General features: G+C 41.2%; 1 protein-coding gene and 1 long non-coding RNA gene across 2 annotated transcripts in view; both read left to right on the forward strand.

The window, feature by feature from the left end:
- The window catches only part of LOC311431801, a 32,038-nt gene extending 28,070 nt beyond the window's left edge, over nucleotides 1-3,968 (forward strand). Inside the window, exons 2-3 of the long non-coding RNA XR_014689651.1 lie at nucleotides 2,630-2,783; nucleotides 3,324-3,968. This is a non-coding gene — a long non-coding RNA (uncharacterized lncRNA). The remainder of the gene's footprint in view (nucleotides 1-2,629; nucleotides 2,784-3,323) is intronic.
- Nucleotides 3,969-11,837: 7,869 nt separating this feature from the next.
- RAB2A (RAB2A, member RAS oncogene family) overlaps nucleotides 11,838-26,352 on the forward strand; it is a 41,936-nt gene continuing 27,421 nt past the window's right edge. The window contains exons 1-3 of the mRNA XM_084511361.1: nucleotides 11,838-11,981; nucleotides 21,035-21,106; nucleotides 24,646-24,713. Of these exons, the coding sequence (XP_084367487.1) occupies nucleotides 11,936-11,981; nucleotides 21,035-21,106; nucleotides 24,646-24,713 (186 nt within the window). The 5' untranslated portion in view covers nucleotides 11,838-11,935. The remainder of the gene's footprint in view (nucleotides 11,982-21,034; nucleotides 21,107-24,645; nucleotides 24,714-26,352) is intronic.

Consider the following 26,352-nt stretch of genomic DNA (forward strand, 5'->3'; position numbering starts at 1 on the left):
TGTTTTCTGTAAGATATTTTCTCTGATGTTTATTTTATCTTAGATGCACTGTTCACTATCTATTCCACGAAGAGGCAACAGTTTGTGAGATGTGTTAGGGTAATACTGAAAATGCTTGTTCTTGAATAGTATTGAAAGTTAAAAACAGGATAAAAAGAAATATCAGATACAGTTAACTGAGTAACTTCCAAAGAACACAATAAAGAATGTGTATTTTTTTCTTAAAAAAAAAAAAAAAATCATAAATAAAGGATATAATGAACATGACAAAATGACAAAATTATGTTAAGGATCCTTTACTGCAGACAGCTGTGTTTATTTCCTGAAAACCATGAAAGTGTTTTTAACAATATTTCCTAGTGCTTCACACACATAATTTGAAGTAGGTTTGGGGAATGATTAATGTATTTCTCTTTGTATCAATTTTAAGTGTACCAAACTTGTGAAATGATGTTGCCTATTTCCATTTATTCCCAATACATAACGTGTGTTTCCAAAGTGTTTTAGTGCCAGATACCTTTTCTATCTCTTCCAATATTTTTTATAATCATATACTCACATAATATCATGAGTTGAAAGGGACCCACAAGGATAATCAAGTCCAACCCCAGATCTGCACAGGAGCACCCAAAAAAGAAGCCATGTGTCTGTGAGCATTGTTCAAACACTTCTTGAACTCCAACAGGCTCAGTGTTGTAACCACTGCCCTGGGGAGCCTGTCCCAGTGCCCAACTCTGATCAAGATAATTACTTTAAAACAAGACTGAGCAAAGTAATATTCCTTCCTGGTCAGTTTCAGTTCAAGCCTGCATTTCTCAAGCTCAGCTGAGATCACATGCATTACTGAGCATCGGTTAGACCTCTAATTCTCCTGTGTGAAAAAGCCAGGGACTAAGCTATATATACAAAAATGCATGGAATTTACTCACCTCAGGACATAAGGTCAAACATCTGCTTACTTTAAGCACGGTATTTGAATCTACTTGATCTTTATCTGAGGTGTAGGATAAAATGTTTGCATGGGATAAGTATGTTTTTGTCTTTTAAGAGACAATCGTAAGTTCAGGACTCATAAAGATGAACCACTGAACTACTACAACCCACGGGACAATTCTGTGTTCCAAAGTCATTTATGTAAAGTCAAATAAATAGGCCTGTTGTCATTACAACAAAATTCTTTTATAAAAAGAAAAAAAAAAAAAAGTACAATGAAATCATCACTATTGTTTTCATAATTTAAATGCTGGTAACTGGCAAAAAAATCAACTTCTTATGATGAAATCTAAATGAATGAGCCACCGGATGGATGGAATGTGCCACAGTCCCATTCAGGCCCCACAAGGTCCCAATTACATGTTTTTTCATTTCTGTAAAAGTAAAAGAAAAAAAAAGAAAAAAAGAAAAAAAGAAAAAAAAAAGAAAAAAAAAAAAAAAGCAGGCTTAATTCAAACAGATAAGGGATGAATTAACTTGGAAATATTAATAAACCTCTGTATAGCACCCTTGTTTTAGACATCAGTCCACTTGCAATTTGTCTCTATCTATCCTGTTTTGTTTGTTTTGTTTTTCTTTCAGTGTTTCCTGTGATCAATATACTTTTCCAAAATTGGTTGTTTTTATACAAGGTATACTACTTAAACTAGATATTGCACTATTGCTTTCATTTTGATTGGACATAAACATTATAATTGTCATAAGGTATCCTCAATCCTCTGTCTTTGTCTCAACTGACACTAAAACCAGATGAACTAGAAATTATTTTCACTTGAGGGAACAGTTTTAATATAGCTCTTTGAGTCATTAGGATACAAATATTTGTTCTCTACTTATTCTAACATAAATTCATTTAGTGCTGCCACAGCTTTCTGGGAAGGTTGGCTGTTTAGTTTCTTTCTGTACCAGGACAAGTCACATTCCCAATACATTACAGAATTGTATCATGTACCTTCAGCATAGTAAGTTGGATGCAGCATGCCAGCACCCTATTTACTGAGTAACTATAGCCTGATTAGCTCTATGACACACAGAGTATAAACAACTGAGAGGATGGCTGTGGCAGGACTGCTAATACAGAAAGAATTTACACACTGTTTTTGTCTGGGACAGCTCTGATGTTCCCCATCACGTGGCTGGTTCATGTGCATGGCAAGAAGATCTACAGATAATTTCCACATTTCTATTGCTCCCAGAAAAAAATGCATTCAGTCTCCTCCCCATATGCTCCTGCATTGCTGCTGTCAAAGAAGACTACTAGAAGTAGGGTCCTAGCTTCTACAGGGCATCAGTTAACCCACTTGTCTCTTGTCGGCCTTGGCCAGTTTTAATACGGACAAAGATCTCCTAGAAGGAGCAAGCTGTTATATGCTTGATGATTTCCTAAAAGGAGAAAGTCCAAGTTTTATTTGTGAAACACAAAATTGTTTTTCATGGTTTGTGGACCATTCTAGGCTCATACTGGGGAGTGCAATGTGTTGTCTTTTTTTCCCTACAGTACCAAGGAGTTCTGCAAAGAGACTGGTTGCCTTACCATTTAAAAACATTGGAACAAAATATCATGACTGAAGTTGCTTGTTACTTGAAAAGCCATTTTTCAATGGTCTTTTTTTTTTTTTTTTTTTTTCCCTCGTAGAAGAAAGGAAGGCCATTCTGAAGAAAATACAAACAAGAGTGAGAAATCTAGTAGGAAAACAAATGCTAAGTATTAGAACACTTAGGAGAAGAGGACTGTTAACATACCACAGAGCAAGCCTTATGGTGATGAGAGTTCTGCACTGCCACGAATTGCAAGTATTGTGTATGCAAAATAATTATGATGAGGTGTTGCAATAGCTAAAAAGGTTCACAGTTAAAAAGATATGATTACAGTGTCTAGTGAAATCCTCTGAGCTTAAGTTTTATCAGATGAGTTTCATTAAGTCAAGATGTGATATAACCCTTCTTCACATCTTTGGACAAGAAAAAAAAGAATTGAAAAATCCCTTTTTAAAGCAGCATGAAAGTAAATTATAGAACTATAATGGAAGAGACTCTCCATTAAAGAGAAGCCTCATGAAAAATAAACTGGACGTTGGAGCCAGAAGAATTAATTTCCTTCTGTAGTTATTGCCATGAAACATGTCTAGGGTTCTAAGGTAGAAGCCTAGACATCCAAAATGTTGTCCTACTTGGTATCACATGATAACAAGATAAACATGTAGAAATTTGTTATAGAGCGGTGTCGTGCTCATGAATCAAAAATATCATATGTTGAACATCTAATAATTTGCCACCTGAAATGAATGCAAGCTGACTTTTTTTTTTTTTCTTTCTTTTTTTCTTTCTAGGCTATACTGTTTACCTTTCTCAGCCAGTGTATGAATGGTTGACAGACAGTCATACAAGAACCTTAATGAAGAGAAAAAATTTGACTCTTGCCCACCTTCTCATCTATGGAATTAGACTCCCTGCCTTACAATGTGAGGCTACTGCAGGGCTCATGTGAGCAATAAAAGCTTCTGTGTGACCTTCACAGTCTAAGACAAGTGAGGGATGCTATGCTGAAATGACCTTAAAACAGTTTGAATTCTGAAAGATAGACTCAATCAAATGAAGGAAAATACATGCAGAAGCACGTGCTGTCCTCTACATCAACAATGGCTGAATACAAAAGGAGCCTACATACGTATTTGTTAAAGGAAAACATCTAGCTTAAAGTACTGAAGATGAATTCTGCATTCAGCGCAGCAAATATGTCCTTAAAGCACAAACAAACCTATCTGCTATTCACACTATTTTGGCTCATTGTTTTATATTATTTCAGCAGGGCTTAAAAGAATTTTAACATCATCATAACTATGGTTTGGCTACAAGTGTTTTAGATAAAATTACCAGATATTTTAATTACATACCTCAGAGTAGGGTGGGTTATCTGCTAATATCTTGGTAGAAAACAATCATTTTTGTGACTCTGACCCCAGCATTTCCTCACCTCAAATTCTTCAGCAAGTGTGCTGACTTGCAGAATCTTAGACAGTTCTTTATTTTCCACAGACACCAAAGGATGTCAGTAGAGGTATCCGAAAAAGAAAATCAGTACTATTTTGAGAGAGAGAGAGAGAGAGAGAAAAAAAAAAAAAAAAAAAAGCCTTCTTTATATGGCTTTCAGACCAAAATGCTTACAATTTGAAAATCAAAAATGTGACCAGACTTGCTCACTCCTGTTCCTTTTTAACGAAACTAGTTCTCTTAGAGTTGTTTTACTTTTTGATATGAGTAAACAGGAAGTTTTTTGTTTTTCACTTCCTTTGAGCCTGTGCTCTCTTTATCACCTTCCACTTTCTCTTTATTTAACCATTGCCAAAACAATTTTAAAAAGAGATCAAAAAAAAAAAAATTATGCCTCTAAAGCCATACGATCTTGAAAATTTGCCTTGATGTCTGTTCAAGTAGACTTCTGCATCAATCTGATATTGCCTATGTAGCACTAATACTCCATGCCCTTGTGAGTTTTGTTATGTGCACACATTTTCTAAAGCTTCTGAGAATAGAATAGAAAAAAAAAATCAGCATATCTTTTCTGTTTGTTAGCCATTTCAAGGTTATTTCAAGGATCCTTTTGTTTTCCTAGTTTTTATGGGAAAAGAGCTGTTTTATCAAACTGTTTATGTCAAGGCAGTAAAACACAAGGTTATTTGCAAGGAAAAACAGGGTGCAATGATAACAGTGGCAAAGGCCGTTAGTAAATAAACAGGGATTAAGCAGAGTTCATGTAAATATTTCCATGGGTGCAAAAACCTAAATTTTGAATACAGCTGGGAAATTCAAGACCTATACATCTTATTGCACTAGCTAGAAAACGCAGTCTCAATATTATATTTTGAAGACAGAAAATGCTATTAAATGCTAGATAGAAATGCTATTAAATGCTAGATAGAAAATGCTATTAAAATTATTTTTTTCATTCTGAAATACTTTTTTTATCCATGTAGTTGATACAGAATAAAACATTCAATAGCTGAAGTCATTGGGGATGTATGGTGTCTTTCAGAATGAACTACCATTATATAATGTGTTTAGCTAACAGCATTATCTAAAGATATTATTTAAATACTAAACTATTCTAAATAAAGGTTTGAAAAATTAAACCAATTTCCAAACATTTTTTCACCAGATCAAAAGCAACAACTTAGCTTGTGGGGTTTTTGTTTGTTTGGCTTGGTTTTGGTTTTGTTGTTTGTTTTTGTTTGTTTGTTTGTTTGTTTGAAACAATACAAACTGGCCTCCACTAGGATTGCTGTTATCTCTGAAAGCAAAACAGTGGCCACAGGCGAGGATGGGGAAGCCTCTGTGCAGATGTTCCAGCCATTAACTGCAATCCTAGCAAGTGCAGTCTGGACTCTCAGAGCCCAACCTGTGCCTGTATCCCTCAAAGGCACATTTTTCTATGTGCTCTACTCACAAAGCCAGTTTGCACTTCCCCACTTCTCCACTCCAAAGTTTGCTATGTCCTGAGTTACATACCTAGCAAAACAGTCAGTGTAAATATCTGCATCATACAAATGTTAAGCCATGCTCGCTTCCTCAGAAGCAAAAATCAGAGAAGTGGTGGAAGATAAGTCCATATTCCAGCTGCACAAGTGAGGAAACTATTGTGAAACTCAAGGTATGGAGGACTGGGAATTAAGAGACTAATTTGTTTCATTCTTTCTCAGCAAACAAGGAGTTTGCACGAGGTTGCATATTCAAGATTTACAACAACCTGTCAGATTGACTTAACTAGAGGATCACAGATTTCTGTCTGCAGGAGCTGAAGAGACACATCTCAGCCCTTGCTGAAGCTTCTGCAAGAGCCTGTCATAAAATGAGACCAAATGGAAACAACAAATGAGAAACTCTCACTACCAAAATCCGGTATCCCAAGCCTTGTGTCTTGAAGGAAAAATGGAGTTCTGGACTCAGCTACAAAGTCATGGATGTGACTTGATTTCTATGTGACTCGTGACTTCTGTGGAGTGATCCACATGAAGAATCAGCAATGAGTGGACCAGAAACCAAGGTGATTTCAGAAAGATAACACCTTTCACCAAAAGCTTTTGATCTTAAAGATAAATAAAATAAAATAAAATAAAATAAAATAAAATAAAATAAAATAAAATAAAATAAAATAAAATAAAATAAAATAAAATAAAATACAACAAGTAAATTCAGCAGCTCTCTGGCTACAAATGAGAACTGTGCCCACATCTCAAGGACACACCTGAGCATAGAAGATGCTTGTATCACCAGACATAGCAAATTTTGCATGAGAGCTTCAAAATAAATAAAAATGTAAATAAATATGGAATAGTGTTTCATCTAATTCATATTAAGGACAAAATAATTTTAAAATCTAGCCTCAGTGGTTGTTGTGATAATCCACTATGAAACTAAGATGTCTATGATTTCACAACAGACAAGAAAAAAAGTCAGCAAATACCACTGCTTGATGCTGCACATCAGAGCCATTGCATTGGCTTCTACCGTGCCTTCAGTTTACAAACCGGGGACAGAGCAAAGTGTTATGAACCTAAAATACAGTACTAGACTCTTGAAATCCTAGATTGGAAGGAATAAATACTACACTGATCATCTGACAGATCTTTCTCCATGCCATTAATGCAATGATAATTTTACAGGAGTTCCAAAGTATTTATCATAAGGCCAAATCACCCCTATAATCTCTAATCTTAATAATATCTGAAAGGGATTCTATGATACAACTTAAAGGACCTGAAAATATCCTAGATCATCTACAAATAAAGGGAAAAATATGATGTCTTACAAGCTGCTGTTCACTTTTAATGCTTAACAGGTTGAAAATGTTTCAAAGGCAAAACTTTATTGAAATTTCTACACATTTAACTGTCTTCCTGCAGGATCTGCTCTATATATTTCTGCAGGAGGTGTTGTCCTATTCTCAACATTTATAACAAAATATGCTACCTATTGCCATGTTACATATTTAAAATACAAACCTAATCTTCTAAAAATTGATAAATAAAAATCACAAATAAGGTGAAAAGTAGTATGAGATTAAAGTTCAAAAAAGGTATACACAGACAAATGCTAGACACTAGAAAATAACATTTTCTACTCAGCATCTGCATAGCACAAAGGAATGATTAACAACAACAACAAAAAAGCTAAATTGAATAGCAGGTAGAAAATGACTTCTAAAAATTACATGACAGTACAATGCAAATTATAATTAAAGTGTGGTTCTATTGAAATGTTATGCTAGTGTTCTGCTTTTGTGTTTTAGTTTCCAAAAAAAAGTCTTTTCTGATGCTTTGCTCTGCAGATTGTCTAGAGCTTTAGATGCCTCCATGGCTCTTCCTAAATGGTACCACTAGCAGTAAAGATCCTTCAAACCCTAAGGCTTTGGTACAAACCCCAGGTGAGTTTGCACAGTGATAAATGTCAAAAGTTTAGTAGAAAATTGACAGGAAAAAAAAAGGAGCAAACTCTAGATTTCTCAGTTGTATTAAAATTGCCAGAACATAATTCTGATGCTGTCATATTAGTAAAATATTTCATCAGATTTCTAAAGAGCACATTGTATAAAATCAATAACAGATAATATGTATTATTCAAGAGAGCATTAAAAAAATAACAAAAGCAAAGTAACTCTCTGCAAGCCCTATGCTTCAATATGGAACAAGTACTGCTTCTATTGTATCTCTTGGCTAATATTTTTTGCAGTTAGTGAGAATGAGTCCATGGTGGCCTTCTATTAAAATATTCATGCTTAATAAAATATCCGTTTATATTGTAAACAGAAATTTAGACAGGAGAGAGGTAAAAACTAATAAAAAACGATACTTATTTACTTACATGCCTCTTAATAGTATTCAAACAAATGTATGGTAAACATAACTTGGAGGAAAATCAATTTTGCATTAATCTCTAGTTGGAGGCATCTGAGATTTGTAGTACAGCTGATAAAACCCAGTAATTTAGGCATATAGTCTTTTTGTCCAGCAGCAAAGCAGCCTGTATTTACCATGGGATAGCATAAGTAACAAAGTCTTGTTTGTTATCCTTACAAGCCTCTCCAAACTGTGGTTCCATCAATACCCCAACAGCAATTTCATTTCATGACTAGATCTAATTCAGCCACTTCAGGCCAGTTTTGCTTGCACCAAAGTCTAGAAGACTGCAGGAACAGGGAATTAAGCCATCCCATCAGTGAGGTACACCTGAAAATTACTACACTGGGATGCTGAGGAGAGATTGCTCAGGCTTGACCAGCCCTCTAAGTAACACTCTTTGGGGTTCAGCCATGTAGGAGTCCATCAAACTACCAAAAGAGACTTGGAGCATATCATGAGTGGCTCTGAAGGAGAGGGTGAAGGTCACACAAACCTGCGCAGGTCCCCTTAATCCTGACAGCTAATGGAGAGGCTCCTGTACAAGAGGACCCATGCTAAGAGTCAAAACCTGCCTGCATGGCTGATGTCCAGAAGGAGCTTTAGCCTTCCAACCAGAGGACACTCCATGAGGCAGGTGTGAGGACTGCTGGGTGGAGGTGGGCTCCACCTGACAATTCTGCCAACACCTTACTGTTTGCACGCCTGTGGGACCAAGAATGGAACTGCCCAAAAGCTAACACAGAAAAATTAAAGTTTATCCACTCCAGTTCCATGATTGAGCAGATGGCTTGAGTAGTGCCAGATCAGGACCCATCCAAGGGCAGGATAGTGGGTGGCACATGTTAGTGGGTTAGCGGGTTAGTCGATGTCACAGCTGCACCATCTTCATCAGCAGCAACCTTTATTTACACCGGATGAAGTCTTATCTGCTGGTTTCCTGCAGCTTTGTTTCCTGTGGTCAATGGTCACAAACCAGCAAGAAGAGCATGAAGAGCAGCTGATTTTCTCACTTAGAGGTAGAGAGAGCACTGGTGAGGATTTGTTTCAGTGTGAATTCTGTATCGGATGCAACAGCTGGCCCCGGCTCCAACTTTTCTTTCAGCCAAGGCACTCACCTCCATCCAGACACCAGTTTTCACAGCAATTATTAGGAAAGAGAATATAGATGCAGACCTCCTACACACATGGATATATGAAAACAGAAGCCTAATTTTCACACAGAATGAGGCAAAACTGTTTTTCTGAGAAAATTCATTCTGGATAGGAATTGTAAATGAAAAGTTTTATCAGAACTTCGCTTCCTATACATAAAATAATGGGGAAGTGGCTTTCTGGGGAGTCCTCCAAAAGAAATGGGAGTTTTTTCATGGTGTTTTGTTCATTTCATGTCCTCAGGTGAAAGCAGAGTGCCTGGATATCCAAGATGGCAAATGCTTTAGATTTGCTCAAAAGTGACTTGCTGGCTGAGGAAAGATGAGTTATGTGGTATGATTAGCTTCACTAAAAAGAATAAAAGTTTAATGTATTAAGTTCAACAAGTTGTACAAAGTGGTAAATAGACAAGGTGGATTTCCCAAGAATAAACACTGATCAAAGCAACACTACTGCCTCCTCTGACAAGCTACATGGCTTGAAAGAAGTCAGTGTGACACAGATTCACTTCAGGAAGCCTTTTTATACTCTTCTCCGTAATATTCTTGAAAATAAATTAAGAAAAATACAACAAATGAAATTACTATGACATACACATATGGCTAAAACAACAATTGTTTCACATGTGGCTCTCCAGCACTCTATCCAGTCCAGACAAGACCTGTTCAATATTTTCACAAACAGTCTGTGTAACGAAATGGCTGGGACAGAATAAAAAAGTCAGTTATATTTGACAAACTGAGTAGCCGTGATCAAAACTACTGAAATTTACCAAATGGAAAAAGAGTACTTAAAAAGGAGATAGCAAATGTATAGCTGCATTTGGGTAGTAACTGGCTATAATAGGGATATAGGTTGAAAAATAAATTTAAATGCTGCTGCAATAGAAACAAACCAACCACTTTCAGAGAGGAGCAAGACAGGAAGTACTCATATGACTTTGGTTTGAGGTGATGAGGGTGATGTTACAGACACATGAGCACGGCTATTTCAGGCTCCAAACTTTACCAGTAATGTTGAGAAACAGGGAGAAGTACAGAGGAAAAACAAACAAACACACAAGGAGAAAAACGACTGACAAAGGGACACAGAACACCTGAATTTTTCATGTGGAGAAGGTAGGTATAACTTTTATTGTATATGAAGGAGCTCTTTTCCCTTTACAGCAATAATTTCTTTTGTATATTCACATGGAAGAAAAGAACAAAAATTATATATATATATATATAAATACCTAGTTTGGAGAGAAATCTTTATTAGGAAAGTCATAAAATATGGAGACAGGGTTTGGTATATTGTGCAATCGGCTTTATTTATGTTTTTTGAAGAGTAAGTTAGAAGCACGCCTCTCAGAACCGGCCTAAGTCACTGCTGTCTGACTTCCTGACCTGCCGCACCACAAAAAAAATCTTTATAAGGTTAAAAGCTACCAGACTGGTACAGCCGGAAAAGTTGACCTGTGAGGCCATATGAAGAAAATGACAGTGGCTCTTCAACAACCCACAGCCAACAACACGAATTGTCATCAGCCTTAGCACCTGAAGGTGTCGCACCCCTACACAGTGCTCCTTCCCGCAGCATCTGAGGCAGCCTCGCCGTGAGGCTGGCCCTGGAGCCAAATGATCTGTGTAGGCTCAAGGGTCAAAGGTCTGGGTGCAAAGGTGCCTCTGTGGACTTGGGAATACCTTGAAGTTCATTCCAAGTCATCAGTCCCTCGTGAACTCTAGCCCTTACACTGCAGCTGTGAGCCTGGGACACTGTGCAGGCTTGTGGCTTCAAGACTGATGAGGAAAGACAGAAAAGGAGGGGAAAAACTGTGTTTTCTAAGCCAGAACTGAGACTAGAGGGAGGCAAAAGGAAGGTGTAGGGAGCTGGGGGGCAGCCTCTTCTCACAGGGAAGAAGTGATAGGACTGGAAGGAATGGCCCCAGGTTGTGCTGAGGGATGTTCAGGGTGGCAATGAGGAGACATTTCTGCTCAGAAAGAGCAGTCAGGCATTGGGACGGGTTCCCCAGGGAGGTGGTGGCGTAACCGTCCCTGGCGGTGTTCAAGGAGAGGTTGGACGTGGTGCTTGGGGACATGGTTTGTGGGTGACAGTGGTGGTAGGGGATGGTTGGACCAGGTGATCTTGGGGGGCTTTTCCAACCCTGATGATTCTGTGAGATAAAGGAACCCTGTGTGGGGCTGAACTATAGTGTTTGTGTTTGGGAGCTTCGCCAGCTCAGAGCAGCCTTACACCCGGCTATTTTTATTTTACATCATTCTATTTTTATTGTTTAAAGAATCAAACAGCGAGGCACTTCCACCCTGCTCCCTCCCTGAGGGGCGACAGCGGGGAACCGCCTCAGGGCGAGCCCCATCGGCCTACGAGGGGGGGGGTCTCCCATCAGCGGGGGGCGGGGCGATGACAGAGGGGGCGTGGCCACACATGGAAGGGGCGTGGTTTTCACGTAAGGGGGCGTGGTTTCCGCATAGGGGGCGTGGTTACCTGCGAAGTGGGCGTGGATTACACGTAATGGGCGTGGTTCCCAGCGAAGTGGGCGTGGTTATCCAGAAAAGTGGGCGTGGTCACCTACAAAGTGGGCGTGTCCCCCCGGCTCGCCCCGCCCCTCCCGCCCCGCCGGCGGGGCGGAGCCGGGCGGCGCCTCCCGCAGCCCTTCCGGGTCGGCGCGGGGGGGCGGGGCGCTGCGTGACGCTGCCGGAGGCTGCGGGCCGCGGGCCGCCTGTCATTGTTCTCGCGCTGCCCGGCGCCGCGGGGCCGTTGCGGCCGTTGCCCTTTCCAACCGCTCCCAGGCGGCGGTTGAGGGAGGAAGGAAAGGGAGAGAGGGAGGGAGGCGAGGGAGGGGCGGGCGGGGGGGGCAGCGAGCGAGAGGGCGAGGCGGCAGCTGGGCGGCCATGGCCTACGCGTACCTCTTCAAGTACATCATCATCGGGGACACGGGTGAGTGCGTGCGTGCGGCGGCGGGGAGCGGAGGGGACGGGGAGGGGATGGGGGGGGGGGAAGGCAGCGGCGCCGAGGGCCGGGCCCCGCGGCCGTTTCCGCAGTGCTGGCGGCGTCGACGTGGTGGCGGCTGCGCGCCAGGGAGGCGGCTCCTCGGCCTCCGCCCCCGCTCGGCCCCGCGCTGCTGCTGCTGCTCCTCCTCCTGCTCGCCCCCTTGCTCGCCCCGGGACCCGCAGCCCAACCGGGAGGGGGTTTGGGGGGGTAACGGAGGGATTTGGGGGGGGGTGGGGGGGAGCAGGGCAGGGCGGGCTGCGGCAGCGCGACATGGCGGCGGGGCGGGGGGAGGCGCCGGCACTGCGGGGCCCGCAGCCGGCAGCGCCCCGCCTCGGCCTCCCCGCCGCTGCCGGCCCGAGGAGGCGGCCCCGCTTCGGGGGGGGGAGGTGTTAAAAAAGGGGTGGTTGAAAGCCTCGGGTCCTCCCCGGTTGAATCAGGCGTCGTTCGGCGTTTCTGCCGGAGGCGCCTGCGGTCTCTCCCCCTCCCTCACCCGTTTGCTTACCCCTTGTATGCCTCCCCCCCCCTCTTCCCCGTTTGCACCGCATAGCGATGCTCGCAGACACCAAACGCGTTGTCAGGGCCAGGTGACTGCCCCAGTGACCTGCGGTGCTCGGGGGTGCTGCATCCTTCGCGTTGTTTTCCTCCTAGCTGGACGAGGAAACCTTCCTCAGGAGGGTTGATGACAGCTGTCGTTTCACGTGCTGCTGTTCCGGTGTAACTCCGTAATTGCACTTCATACCTGTGAACCAAATTATGCTGGGGTGTAATTACACGCTGCAGTTGCATTGCACGTGAGGTCATTAAATACACTGGGTGCAGCCACTGTTGTGTTTTTATTTTTTTTTTAAACCTACATTTATACTCTGAGAGCTTTTTTAGGCTGCTGCAGTAGAAGCTGTAGTACAAATAACTATTAAGAGGTATCACAGTCTTAATGAGCCCCTTGGAAACATTAGGCTTTAGATAACAACTGAAAATCCTGTTTGTTTGTTTGTGTTTTTTTTTTTTTCTGATTTTTTAGGTGGGTGGCAGCTCAACAAACCACAGGACAGGGGATTCTACCTGAGCAGTCAGAAGTGCGTCTGCCCAGGGTGATGCAAAATGGTAGTGCAGAACTCGGAGCGACGCTGCTCTGGAACACGTGGCCGGTTCTGGTGCAGCTGCAAAAACTCTGATTGTTAAAGAGGTAGAGAGGGCAGCAAACGATCGCTTTGGTACATTGATCGTGTACTGATTAAATTTTTACAATGAAACATCCTCAGTGTAATGGTCCGTGGTGCACTTCAGCATTTCAGTTGCTCGAAATGTGAAATGCAGAAGGGATGTGTGTCACTGCTGAAGTTGATTCAGCTGCTTAAGAGCCAAATAGGGGAATAGTAAGGTAGAGAAGGGAAACACAGAGGGAAAACAGTTCGCAAATTTGCTATTTTGGTTTATTTATTTATAGTTCCCGTAGTTTTTGCTCAGAGTTGCTGCAAAAAGCTAATTAAAACCAGTGCGATGATCGTTCTTGAAGCAAACTAAACCTGCCAACAGTGGAAAGTTGATTTTGCTTTCATTTTAATTTCCTGTGAGCCCTTAAGTATTCTAACACAGCTAGCACCGAAGAGCCAGCTGACGTTGTGCACCGCTGTTTGCTGCCAGAAAGTCTGTGCTGGTTTTGGTGTTACTGCTGCTCCTCAGCCTCAGAGAGCTGAACTCACAACACTGGTGGTGGAAATCAAGAATGGATGGGGGCTGTCCCCGCCTGCTCCAGCGGTGTTTTGCCACAGCATTGCAACCAGTAAGGATGTGCCAGCGGCCTTGCATGCCATGTAGTTTTTGTAGCAATGAAGACATCTCTATCTCTGGAGCTTGATTGAGAGCCTTTGGAAGTGGATCAACTGCTTGGTGACTCAGCAGTTAGTTGTAAACAAACTGGAGGAGAAGAGTAAGGCGGCAGCAACCGAGGGCAGATGTTAGCATTTAGCTCCTCTTCTTTCCCAGCACTACAAAGCAAAGTGGGTTATGCAAGCCAAAAACAAAACAAGAAAACTTGCAGTTATACAAGACACCTGCACGTGTCTTCTCTGTACTGTGATTCCAAATGCTTCCACCTGCTTAAACACGGGAACTCAGTATGGTCTCAGTTTCTTAAAAGGACAGCCCCAGAAACTGTGCAACACTGCCTCTTGCCCAGGAGATCTTGTCCCCGCGCCTGCATCATTGCTCATCAACATTCAGTGGCTTTTTCTTTTGCTGGTACTTCAGGCACTGTGGCTTTATCAACACGGGACTGATCCTGTTGTGGTTGTTATATTTTTATATATATATCTGTAAGAGTGATAAATATTTTTCCCCTGTAGTTGGAGAAGTTTCTTTTGGTTATGGAAGAGACCTAAAATACTGCAACTGTTTTTCAGGTCCTCAAACAACCCGGTTATAAATCTGTATGGTTTTTGCATTGTGTCAGTGGGACAGCAGCTGTTGGTATCTTTAAGAGAAATATACAAGTACTAAGGAACACTGACTGCTGTTAATCCAGAACAGTCTTCTGGTCTGGATATTTCCAAAACATTATATGAGTTTGCAAATGCATTCAGGAGCACACATGGGGCGTTCTGCTGAGGGGTTTTCTCATGAGACCTTTGCCTGGGTGGCTGATAACATCGTTTTCAGTTTGGGTGCCTGTAGGAGTCATGCAGCAAAGATCTGATGAGCACGCCATCTACGCTTGGCCACCGATTGAAGTCGAGGTGGACTTTGATCTGAGCCAGGGCAAACAGAGCACACGAGTATTGCCAGGTTTTGCAGTTAGTGGCTGGAAGTTCTTCTATTTTTCTTACAAGTTTTTCTATATGGTGGTGAAATCTCCTTTACGTTTCTATTACTGGTGATGGGAATAAATACCATATGGGAATAAACTCATACATAAGACCTCTCTAAATGCTAGGGATGGATTTTCTTCCCCAGAGTATTTAATATACATTAAATAGGGTTTTCCGTTAGTAGAGTATGTTTAGTTCTTCTCATCAGAGACTGTTACAAAACTTTAGCGTGCCTGAAAGACCAGTTTCGCAATGGTTAGGCTTCTTGTCACCATCGTAACTTGCCAGTTGTACTCCATCTACATGTCTGCGTGTGATCAGTGTTACTGCATCTCCCACAAGCAGGTCTGTCTTCCTCTCTTCTTCGATGTGTTAGTTCAGCAATCCTCAGAGTTTCTTGAGTAACGAGCTTTTACCTGCCTTCTGATTACAGCAAATAGCTGCTGCCTATTTGGTTTCTCCAAGTGCTTTCTAGGGGAAGATGAGAGAAAGTAGGATTGCTGGATGATCTCACTCTCCTGACAGCTTACTTTGCTCGAGAAAGTCAGCCTAGGATATTCTCAAATGAAGTAATAGAATTGGCTTTGGTTTCTGTCCTTGTGAAATGTTTCCAGTGACACTGCACTTTGTTCTGGGACAGCTGTTGTTAGCTGGCAACGTGCATGGCAAGAGCCTGTTGCCCTTCTTTTCTACAAGAGTATAATAATAGTTCTTAACTAAACAGGTTTTCATCCCGCTGGAGCTGGAATTAATGATTCATGATAGTTTTGAGAACTTTTTTTGTACAGGATCAGGACCTGTGCTACTTACCTCTTGCCTTGAGAAGCCATGGATGATGCTTTGATCCCTAAAAGTGCAGGTATTAGTTGCTGTATAAATACATCTTAGTTTCATTGTAGTTTGTTGTGATCACCCAGAACACTAATAAAATTAAACTACATAAGGCTGTAGAAAATCTGTTTGGAAATAAATTTTATTTGATTTTAGAGCCTGTAGAGGTAGCAGTTGGGTACCGTTACACTAAATGCAGAGTGGTAAAGCTGCAAACTCCTTCCAGTTTGCAAATCTGTTGAGTTTTACATAGAAATGAGAAGTTGCATTATTGCCTTCAGATGCATTGTTGTAAATCACTCACAGCAGTGTTTGTTTATTTAAGCATTGAAGCTGAATCATCTTCAAAAGAGTTAAAAAGCCATTTTTGCAATGTTGCTGTTCCCAAAGACGAGTAGCCAGCTTGAACAATTTCAAAGGTTATTTTACTTTCTTGTCCCTGCTCATATTGATATGTGAAATCCCTTTGCTCTCTAAATAGCAGTTTGGAGCTTTGTAGTCTTTCCTTCCTATTGATTTTAATAATTTTTTGTTTGTTTGATGTCAGGGTTGTGTCTGACGGACACAACTCAATATGCAGCTCAACTTCACTGAGTTGCGCAAAGACACAGCCTTTGGAAAGGAAGGAAAGGAGGAAGGAGCTGCGGCCTGTGCTACGACAGGGGCTCACCAAACATCTGGAAGCTATCTAGGACAGTGCAGGCCACCATAAAGAGCTAGAAGTAGCTCATAAGCCAGGTTAGAGATCTGTATCTTGTGACAGTTTTACTATTTAATTATCTGCTTTAAATCTGATTGAGTTTTAAAGTCTGTTATTTGAGACTTGCCTGTTGTTTGAGACAGTCTAGCCTATTTGAAGGTCTGTTTTTGTTTTCTTAAGGGAGGTAAGAGAAGCCAGAAGCTTGTTTCATCTCAGCTGCTATTGGGGCCTTGGTTACGTGGGCATCTGAACCAATAGAGGCGATTACGGGTGAGAGGAGGTCTGGCTCTCCTTATCTTGTGGGTAATTTTCATACTCTACCATGAGCTGATTCAACTCACTCATGCAGTAGAAAAGTCCCTGCTTTTAGGGTTAACACTCTACTGGGTGGATGAATCAGCTGCGTTGGCCCAGAGAAGTGCCTACCAAAGTCTGGAGTACTCTCAAGGGAGAAAAATGGCTCTAGGAGGCTGGGTGAGATGCCAAAAGGGGAGTAGGACTTCGTCTCTGTGCATGGTGAGCTCATTGGTCACCCTCTCTTGTGAAGCAACAAGGGAAAAATAGTTGTGTGATGTGCCTGAGCTAATCCAGTGTTCAGCTGCTGCCAAAGTGGGCGGACCTGGTTGCCACTCCTTGTCCTGCCTACAGGCTGCTGCTGCTTCTGAGCTGTCAGCATCGGTACTTCTCCAGCCCTTCAGAGAGACAAATCGTCTTTGTGAGCTGAACCAAAACCACCCAAACGAAGCAAATAGCAGGTATGATCAGAGAAGTGTAAGAGCCATCCTGAGCGAAGAGGTGGAACTGCATGGGAAGAAGTGAGCCTGCCCGTCAGAGGCAGCTGGCGGTTTCACTGAAGAGGTTTGCCTTCACAGTTCAGTTTTAGTACCCAAGCTGGGATGAGTGCTGCTGTACTTCTTTTCCTCTGCCACCTTTCTTGGCATACAGCAGTGCTTACGTGAACGACTAAGGAAGTGACCTTGGCCCTTCCCTTCCCTGCTTCTTTTTGGCATTGTTAGTTTTGAGACAGATTAGCTTTCCGAGACACTCAGCCAAATACCAGTGCTGCAGAATTGTATCACAGCACCCGGTTAGCTTGGTTTCAGTTGTTGAGGATCAGTCTCTTCTGGCTGTAAAATGAGTAAATGAGTTCAGTGGTAAGAAAAGTCTGGAAATGTCCCTTGTGTGACAGCAGCGCACCTCTGACTGCAGCTGAAAGATGATCAAGGAAAAATAAAAGTTTATTCCCTTTCTTTTCCATGTGTTACTCAAAACAGAGGGGATCACAGGAGCTGGAAGGGGAGAAGGAACCACGTCTGCTTCCTTGGCAAAAGCCATTTAACTGGTGTAGCTGCATCATCACCTGTGCTGTGGTTCTGGGGCTGCTTTTTGAGTTGCCACAAGCTCAGGATGCTTCTTTGAGAAGCAACCTTTCTCTTTGCTGTTTATTTTCTAGCCCTAGACTCATGCACATACTAGTATTTTGGGTGGCTGTGGCTTTCTGCTGGATCAGCTTCTTGATACAGCTCACTGCATAACCTTCTGAGTGAGGAGGGAGAGCTTAGCCCTGCCACTTGGCCGCTCTGGCTGCTCAACCCAGGCTGATGGTTTCAAATGATGGAGAGAGGTAAAGCAGTACTGCAGCACACCTTAGGACCTGGATGGTGGTGTAGAAGAAGTGCTGGAGTGACCCTGGAACAGGTGCCCACAAAGAAGCGTGCTGCGCCCTTCTGAGCACATGATCTGTTGGTTTCATTTGCTCCTAAGCAAAAGCTTTTGTTTGCTGTGTGTGTTGGTGAAGCGTATCCAAGATCTGCTCGTTTCTTGTTTCAAGATGCTATGTTGTTTTTTTTTCCTCCTGGGGAAGGTTTGTCTGAACCAACTGCTCTAATAAAATGGAGAATGAGTTAAAAGAGACAGATTGAGTTATTTATTGTGTTCTACAAGTATCGTAAGACATGCTCAACTTCTCTTCCTAGGGTGTCTGCTTCATTCCAGGCCTAAGACTCACAATGCTGAGTGAGTGAGGTACCTGGTAAACAGCTCAAGAGTCAACCAGTGTAGTTAGTGTAAAGCACTTGTACGCAGTTTAATTACCTGCCACACAACTGTGAATTGATCTTTGCAGCATCTTAATGTCACACAAGACAAGTAAACTGCTCAGGAGCTCCTGTACAGTTCCTGTTGCTGGCTGGCTGTGATAGCACAGCCTGCTCGAGCTCCAGGAGTGTGCGGGTCACAAGCTATTCTCATCAGAAACGCCCTGTAACAAATGTGCAGTGTGTTAAGACTGAAATGAATACAAATGTTACTATTAAATGTAGGCAATAAAATATTTATGAACGTTATCTAAAAATGGATTAAAGCATAAATTTAAGAGGCGCTGCAGCTTTATTTGCAACTCTTTGAAACTTTTTCAGCCATCAAGAGCACAACACTCACTGACTGCAAGACTTTTTTTTTTTGCTGGAAGGTTCAGAAGTACCAGGAATGGCACTGAACAGAAGCTGGTGCATTTCTTTGGTTTCTGTTGTGTGAACCCATCGGTCTGCTCCTAAAAGCTGTGCTGTGAGAAACTACAGGTGCAGGCATCGTGGCCACATTGTGCCAGCTTGAGGCTGTGCGTGTGTCAAAGAGCTGTGCTTGTCTGTCATCCGGGCTGGGCTGGCCCCAGTTCATCTGAACCAAGGAGCTGGTCGCCAGCCTTACAAAAAGCAGAAATAGCAGATTGCCACATGAGAGCTGGGGCTGGGACACCTAATCAAGTGTCATTTCGATTGAATTTTAAAATCTTTCCTGATGTTCGTAAGATTTTTCTCATAGGTAATATTTAATAGTGTTGAGGTTCGGTTTTCTCCACTGATGCTGAAATTGTTCTTTCAGGTTAATGGCAAAAGCTACTCTGCATTCTGATTCTGCATTGATTTATAGGCGGTTGTTTTTTTGTAAGTGGGGTGGTGATTAAGTTCTGTGGCAGCCGTAATTCAGTGGTGGTGGCATAGAAGTTATCTCGGTATGTAAACAGTGCTGTGTGAGCACAATAACTGCTGTTATTGGAAGGTTCCTTGGAGATTTGTGTTCTCTGCCCTTCCAGCCCTGCTATTCTGCTTGGCTTTCTCCCTGTTATTTTCTTACCTCCAACACTCTTTCCTATTCTTCCACTTTCATGTCCACTGATTTTGGGGGGAGGCTGGATGCAGCGTAACCTATACAGGTTTTCCAGCCACTTTTGTTGTGACAGCTTGCTCTCATGAGCCAGAGAGCTCCAGAAAAGTCTGATAAGGCCAACGCTGTAAACTTTGCCTTGGGCTGTAGTTCCGTGCCACTCTAAGCTGTTGATCTGCTGCCTGCTGTGTTTCTGTTCCCTCATTTGACCCAACTCCCATGCTTGTCTGCCCTGCGTTATGCCCGTTCTGTTTTGTCACTTTGTCCCTCTCCTGGTCAGGTGATGCTGAAGGGACTAGAGGAGGGGCAGCACCCCCCTTGGGCTGCTGGAATTGCTGCCTCGCTTGGGTTATTAATGTCAGAGTGGGATCTGACAGCAGTGAGAGACTTGAATTTGATTGCATTGAAACTGGCCACTGTTCTTCGCTTTTTAAGTGCTGCCCACCTGTCAGGTTGGTCTCAGGAGTGTGTAGGCTTTGTTTCCTTCTGAAACCATACTAAAAAAACTTGGGAAATGTTGAAGTTAGTAGAGGCAAGATCAATGTCACCGTATGCAAACCTCTGGTATGCATACCTCGTGTCTTACAATATGGGTCTTCTTTTTCTTGTCCCTTTTTTTTTTTTTTTTTTTTTTTTGCTGTTTTATTACTAGATACATCACTCCTGATCAACTGTTGCTGACCTTTAATATGTGGCTGAAACAGCCTTATCTTGCTGTGCAGATAAAGCACTGCGGGAATGTGGATGCTACAGTATTGTATGGTTTGTGATATAGTTTGGAGTCTAAACGTATGTAAGTCAAGTGTATGCCTGCTGTGCTGTAAAAGGCTAAAAATAGGAAATTGGACCGAGCAGGCCTGGAAGATGTTCTTTGTTCTTGGAAGAACTTGTCTCAGTCTGAAACCAGGATGTCTGAGGGGTCAGTGTGTGTGTGTTACCTGTCTGGTTGTACGTGAACCGAGTTGGTGCCAGTTCTCTAGGTGCTATTTGTTGGCCTATGGGGCACCAGTGGGCAGCAGCACGTAATGGTTATAAGCAGATAAGCAATGCCTGCTGTTGCCTCTCCTGATAAATTAGGGTGTGAGATGTTATTGAGGATTTAATTACCTTAGCAGAAAGTAAAAGCCTCTGAGTTGGACATAGAGTTGTGAGGGGTAGGGAGCCGTGTAGTTACAGTGGTGAGGCGACGTGGAATGGTCCTTTGAAAGTCTGTTAGGACACTTTATCCACATAACTTTAAAGGCAGAACTACTTTTTCAAAAAAAAAAAAAAAAATGTTCAATGTTTAAATAAAACTGCTTCAGCTTTAATACTTCTGGAACTTCTAAAGCTGTTGTATTGTGGAAGTTGCATATACTTGGGTGAGTGAAATTTGGTGTTTTCAGCTTCTAGTAATGAATTTTAAACAATATATGACACTGACTGAAATTAATCTATGTCAGTTCTTGACAGATTTTTTAATGCACTTGCCTAAAACTTTTTCCTTTCTTTTTTTTTAGGTGTTGGGAAATCATGTTTATTGTTACAGTTCACAGACAAGCGGTTTCAGCCAGTCCATGATCTCACTATTGGTAGGTCTCTTTGGTTCCCCACAATGCTAATGTGCTGTTTTAAAACATATTTAAGGTTGATTTGTTTTGCCTTTTTTTTTTTTTTTTAATGGTGTTAAGCAGCTAGGGTATCTCAGCATGCTTTTATGAGTTTATGCTGAGTTAGTGTTGGATTTTTTTCTGTATTAATGCAGTAGCAAATCTTTAGATGATTATTATTTGTTTGCAAAGAAAGCCAAACAGAGGCCTGCTTCTTACTAGGAAAATAATAGAGAATCTGAAACAGTTTTTAAAAATTCATAACTATCTCAATCGTCTCTTCAGAAAAGCCCAGAAAAACTGTGTATGGAAACAGAATTGGTCAAGCCTGAAATGCAGTGAAGGTGATGCAAACAGCAGGCTTTTCACTAGGGACCAGACTGTTAGCCTAGCCACAGAACCTTGAACACAAGTAGTAGATAAAGCCAAAGGAAAGTTAATCTTAAAGATGAATAAACACATCTGCTATTTGGAAAGAGTAACTTCTGGATAGAGAAGGATTGATGTGCATTCCTTCTGCTGTTTGGAAGGGAAAAGTGTTTTGTTTTTTCACAATTTCTCAATTGAATCAGGACCGTTTGTGTTAGGTAAAATTTGATATTCATACCACGGGAAATGCAGAAATGCTGTCCAAATGCATTGCCTCTGATCTGACTACAGTAAATTATATGAACTTTTATATTTCCACATAAAGTATGAGGAATAGTGTGTAGGACTGTGGGCAAGCTTAGTCTTCAGATCAGTTTCAGTGTTAAGCATAACAGACTCTAGCCTCCAGTAAGTTTGCAGAACCTTTGAACTTCTTGACGTTATTTCAAGGAACCTATTAAACTATCCCTCTAATCGTGCTGAGCCTGGCACAAAATGTATCCCTAGTCTCTGCTTAGCTTGTGGAAATAGGTAGGCTTCCTGTGTTCAGGAGTTCTAAAATAGACACTTCAGACGTAAATATTCTTCATGTAACAGAACATATCGGGTTGTTTGATTATGGCTTCCTTTTCTCACTTGGCAGTTCTCCCGCACCATGTGTGTGGCTATCTGATACAATTCAAATTACAAGGTTAACATTGGTTTTCAAGTATTTCTGAGGTCTTGACAGCAGGTAGGCTGGCTGAATAAAGAGCCTGAATTCTTTTAAGGAGGTATGACTTATTATCATCTCTTCTTCTTTAGGCCTGCCAAATATATGACACCTTATATATCACTTATGCCTGTGGCAGTCTGTCACATATTCCTGCTCCTCAGCAACTTGATATGCTGTGGGAAACAGCTTCACCTCAGCAGGAGGGTTGTAGCATGAGTTCTTTGGCTGGCATCTAGCTAGCTAAAATCTGGGAGCAGATACTGAAGGTAGTGGGATGAGGAGGTGAACCTAGATATCAGTGCAGCGAGTGGTGTAGGAACAAAGCAGGGAAGTTGCTGGGAAGGGAGAAGAAAAGGTCTTGCCTGGGAGCTTCCTTTCGCTTTACTGATAGGGCACGTGTGTGTTTTGGCTAGAATACTTCTCTCGCTTACCCCAACGGTTTTAGGAGGACAGAGATAAAGAAAGAACGTTATTTCAAAGTGATAGGAATGGCCATGAAGGGTGAGGTAGAATGGGTTGAGATTAACTACTGTGCTTCCAGCTGATGATATTAAAACTTCTGAGAACCTGTAGATTTTTTTTTTTTTTTTTTTTTTAAAGTGTTACATAGACTAACTTTTATTGATATAGTAGAATGATTTTAACAGGTGGGAGTGCAGTTTCCATTCCTGCTGCCAGCAAGCAACTCAGAAAAAAGAGAATTGAAACTTAAATTTGACACAGAAAAGATACTTCAAGTGTGCAAAATTCAACCTAAAAGTTTAGTATAACTAGCCTAAAATTTTGTTAACTTCAGAGAGAGATATTACCTTTAATGAAAACAAAAATAAAAATGAGAGAAAAGTATCTGTTTCCTGTCTTTTAGCCCCATTCAGAATTGTGTGTAATTAATAGGAGACTCTTAAGAACTTCCAACACAACAGCTATCTCTGTATAGTTGGGGAATGGAAGTAGCTGTTGTTAAAAGTGTTGGAGGAGAGAGAAGCTGCATGGTGCAGCTAACAGACAAACAAAACAAAGCTAAACCATGATATTTGTGGACAGATAGAGGTCGCAAGAACACCTGTAAGCTTCTGTTTTCTGTGACCATTGTGCTCAGGACATACCCTTAACTGCAAAGCTCAACAGCTTCTGTTCCTTCTTGAAGAGAACAAACGTTCTTTTAATTTTTCTGTGAGGTTGGATGTAGAAACTAAATATTTAGCAAGATTGTTGGATTTAAATCAGCAGCTCTGTATCTGTGTTTTGGGACTGAATAATACCTGTGATGGTGGCACTTGTGGAAGGGCCTTGGGCTGTCTCAGGTATTGCAGTCAACACCAGAGCACTGCCATCCCCTTTCTCCCTCCGTTCTATGCCTGCCCCTCCCTGCCTTTATTTTGCACATAATTTGGATGCTAAAGGGAGCAGAGTGTTCTTTGGCCCACAGCTTTTACTTGACTGCAGTATTCTGGGGGGGAGCAATTTGAGGTTTCTCCCTGCCTCTCTCTTCCCCACTTCCAGAAGTCATTACTTGGGCAGAAAGCAACTCTGCCCTCACAATCTCCTCAACAAGCTTTTTGAAGAGATGCTTGGAATACTTCAAAATCGGGGCTAACTAATTTGATTGAAGACTTCGGTCTAGGCAGTTACTGGTTTTAGACAAAACTTAAGCTACCAGATCTTTTTTGCTGAAATAATGGATATGTGAAGCGTAGCTTAATGGAATCTATGTTAAGCCTTATAAATATGTCCACTACCTCTAGGCCTTTGCCAGATTTTAACTACTGTAGTAATAGCCTGGAAATTATGCTTAATTTACTGTTATTGATCATAAAATTGCTTTATAAAACAGATAAAAAAAGGCTGATTTTTCCACTGAAGAAATTCATTTTTTTTTGTTAGGAAGTTCTTTCAGTTATTAAATTTGATCTTTAGCGAGATTATTGGAAGCACTTATTTTTTTTCATAAGGGCAGATGAATTCTAATTAATACAGTCATAGAATTTATCTTGTAGGTGACATTTGTATGATCACTTAATATGCTACTGATAAAGAATTGTAGGTTTAATTTCTTGTAAACGGCCTTCAGCAAACTAACACTGGTAGAGTGTTAAAAATGATGGTGACTCTGTTCAATTTCCTGTGAGTACCCAAGCAAAGGTTTTTTTCCTCTAAGCTAGAACTACTAAATCGTTTGGAAAGCTCTGTAGGAAATACCTCCTTTGCACTTTTTCTAATTAGCTTATTTGTAAAGCCGTTGAAAAGTTACAATCTTCTTTCTAGAAAACTTTTTAGCTCTTTAAAGCAGCTAGAAAATTAAAAGCAAATGGTAAAAGACTGTCGACTACCATGAAAGCAAGAACATGAGTTTAAGCTAGTTCAGTATTGTGCTTGTAGGAAACATTCTTCTTTCTGATACATGCTGATAACGTATCCTTTTGTAAAATCTATTTAGGTGTAGAATTTGGGGCTCGAATGATAACTATCGATGGAAAACAGATAAAGCTTCAGATATGGGATACGGTAAGTAATAAAACAAATTGTTTAAGCAACATGGCTCCACTAACTTTCTCTTCTGATGTTTTGCTTAAGCTCTCTGTGATCTGCACCCATGTGAGAATATGTGTTTTTGCTTTGTCTTGCAGCTTTCTTTAGTTTCACTGAAGATCAAAAACTTGCTTAAAATCTTCCTTTTTTGATGCAATATACTCATCTAGCGGTGCAAATTCCTGTTGCTTACATGGTAACTCAACTTCCTGAAGTAATTCTTTGTCAGATTTATGACTGGAATTAATGCTACTTTACTTTGAAGGAAAAAAAAAAGTTGTTACATTATTAAGAACTTACATTTTTCTGTGTAGCCTATCTCTGTGTTCATGCAAGGCCTGGTTAATATAACTTCCTGTTGGGGAATTGTGGTATGTCTACTAGTTTTAATCGAGAGCTCTCTTGAGGAGGTGTTTGCGTTTTTGGTGTAGGATAAAAGATGCTGCTCTCTCTTTTTGTAAAAGACGAACTCAAGTTCATTCAAATCATGAATATAGTCAATACTTGGACAATTAAAGGATTGGGAAAGGAATAAAGTTTCAGAAAGCCTTCCAAAAAAGCCCAAAGACTTTTACTTTTTGAGGGGTGCAGATTTAAGAATGCAAAGTCAGGTGTTTTCTTCTTATAGGTTGCTCTTACCACAGAGCAGTCAGCCTTTGTCTGTGCTTGTTGTGGTGCAGCATCTCTACAGTGCCTGTACCAATAGCTTTGTCTTCCTAATATGCTTGACTGTTTCATAAGGCACAGTCCTGTTTCCTCTTCCTAAAGCATTTTAGGATACTTTTAGAAACAGACAGATAGAGAAACAGCTGTAGCCTCGTGCTTGTGCTCTTTGTGGTGTAGCAAGTCAATGAAGGGAGATACATTTGTACATACATGTATGTATAAAAATGTAAACAAATGCAGTATTTCAGCTAACTTCATAGTCTAATGTGCCTTATTTATTTAACAAGTTCATAATTTGAAATGGCATCTAACGTCTGTGCCTCCTTGGAAGTTGTCCAAGGTATAAATGAGCATGGTCAGATTGTGCTTGCTTCAGGCTTTTTCTAAGCCCAGGCATTTTTACTAATACAGTTGCAGATTGCTAACTACCAAGGTAGCTGATAATTTATAAGTTCAAAAGACAAGCAAATCTCAACAAAAACAGAAGCTTCAGGAGCAGAATTTTAGTATGTAGAACAACCATGTGAGGGCAAATCTGTATTGATCCTTGTTTCCTAAAATTGACAGATTCTCTGCAGAAAAAGTTACTAATTTGACTGCCAATGCAGCTGCTGTATTTCCCTGTCTTTCAGACTGTTTTTGTTGATGTCCTATTATCTGTTCCCTGAATGTGAGTGAACTTCATATGTTTATGAGTAGATTGTGTTTTCCTTTGTGCTCTGTTTCAGTAGCTCTTCACAGTTTGGCTCCTTGTGTGCATGCAAAGAGTCCAGTACCTAAAACTTCAATGGAGCTGGTCTTTATTATAAATTATAAATTATTTTAGGCCCGGACTTTATCTGGCTAGATTCTTAACTAATATCATACATACATTAAAAATACTCATTGAAAGCTTTCATATGCTCTTAGTAGATTGTGCACTTGTTGTTAATAATTTATAAGATGTAAG

This window comes from Aythya ferina (assembly GCF_964211825.1).
Source record: "Aythya ferina genome assembly, chromosome: 2".
NCBI lineage: Eukaryota > Metazoa > Chordata > Aves > Anseriformes > Anatidae > Aythya > Aythya ferina.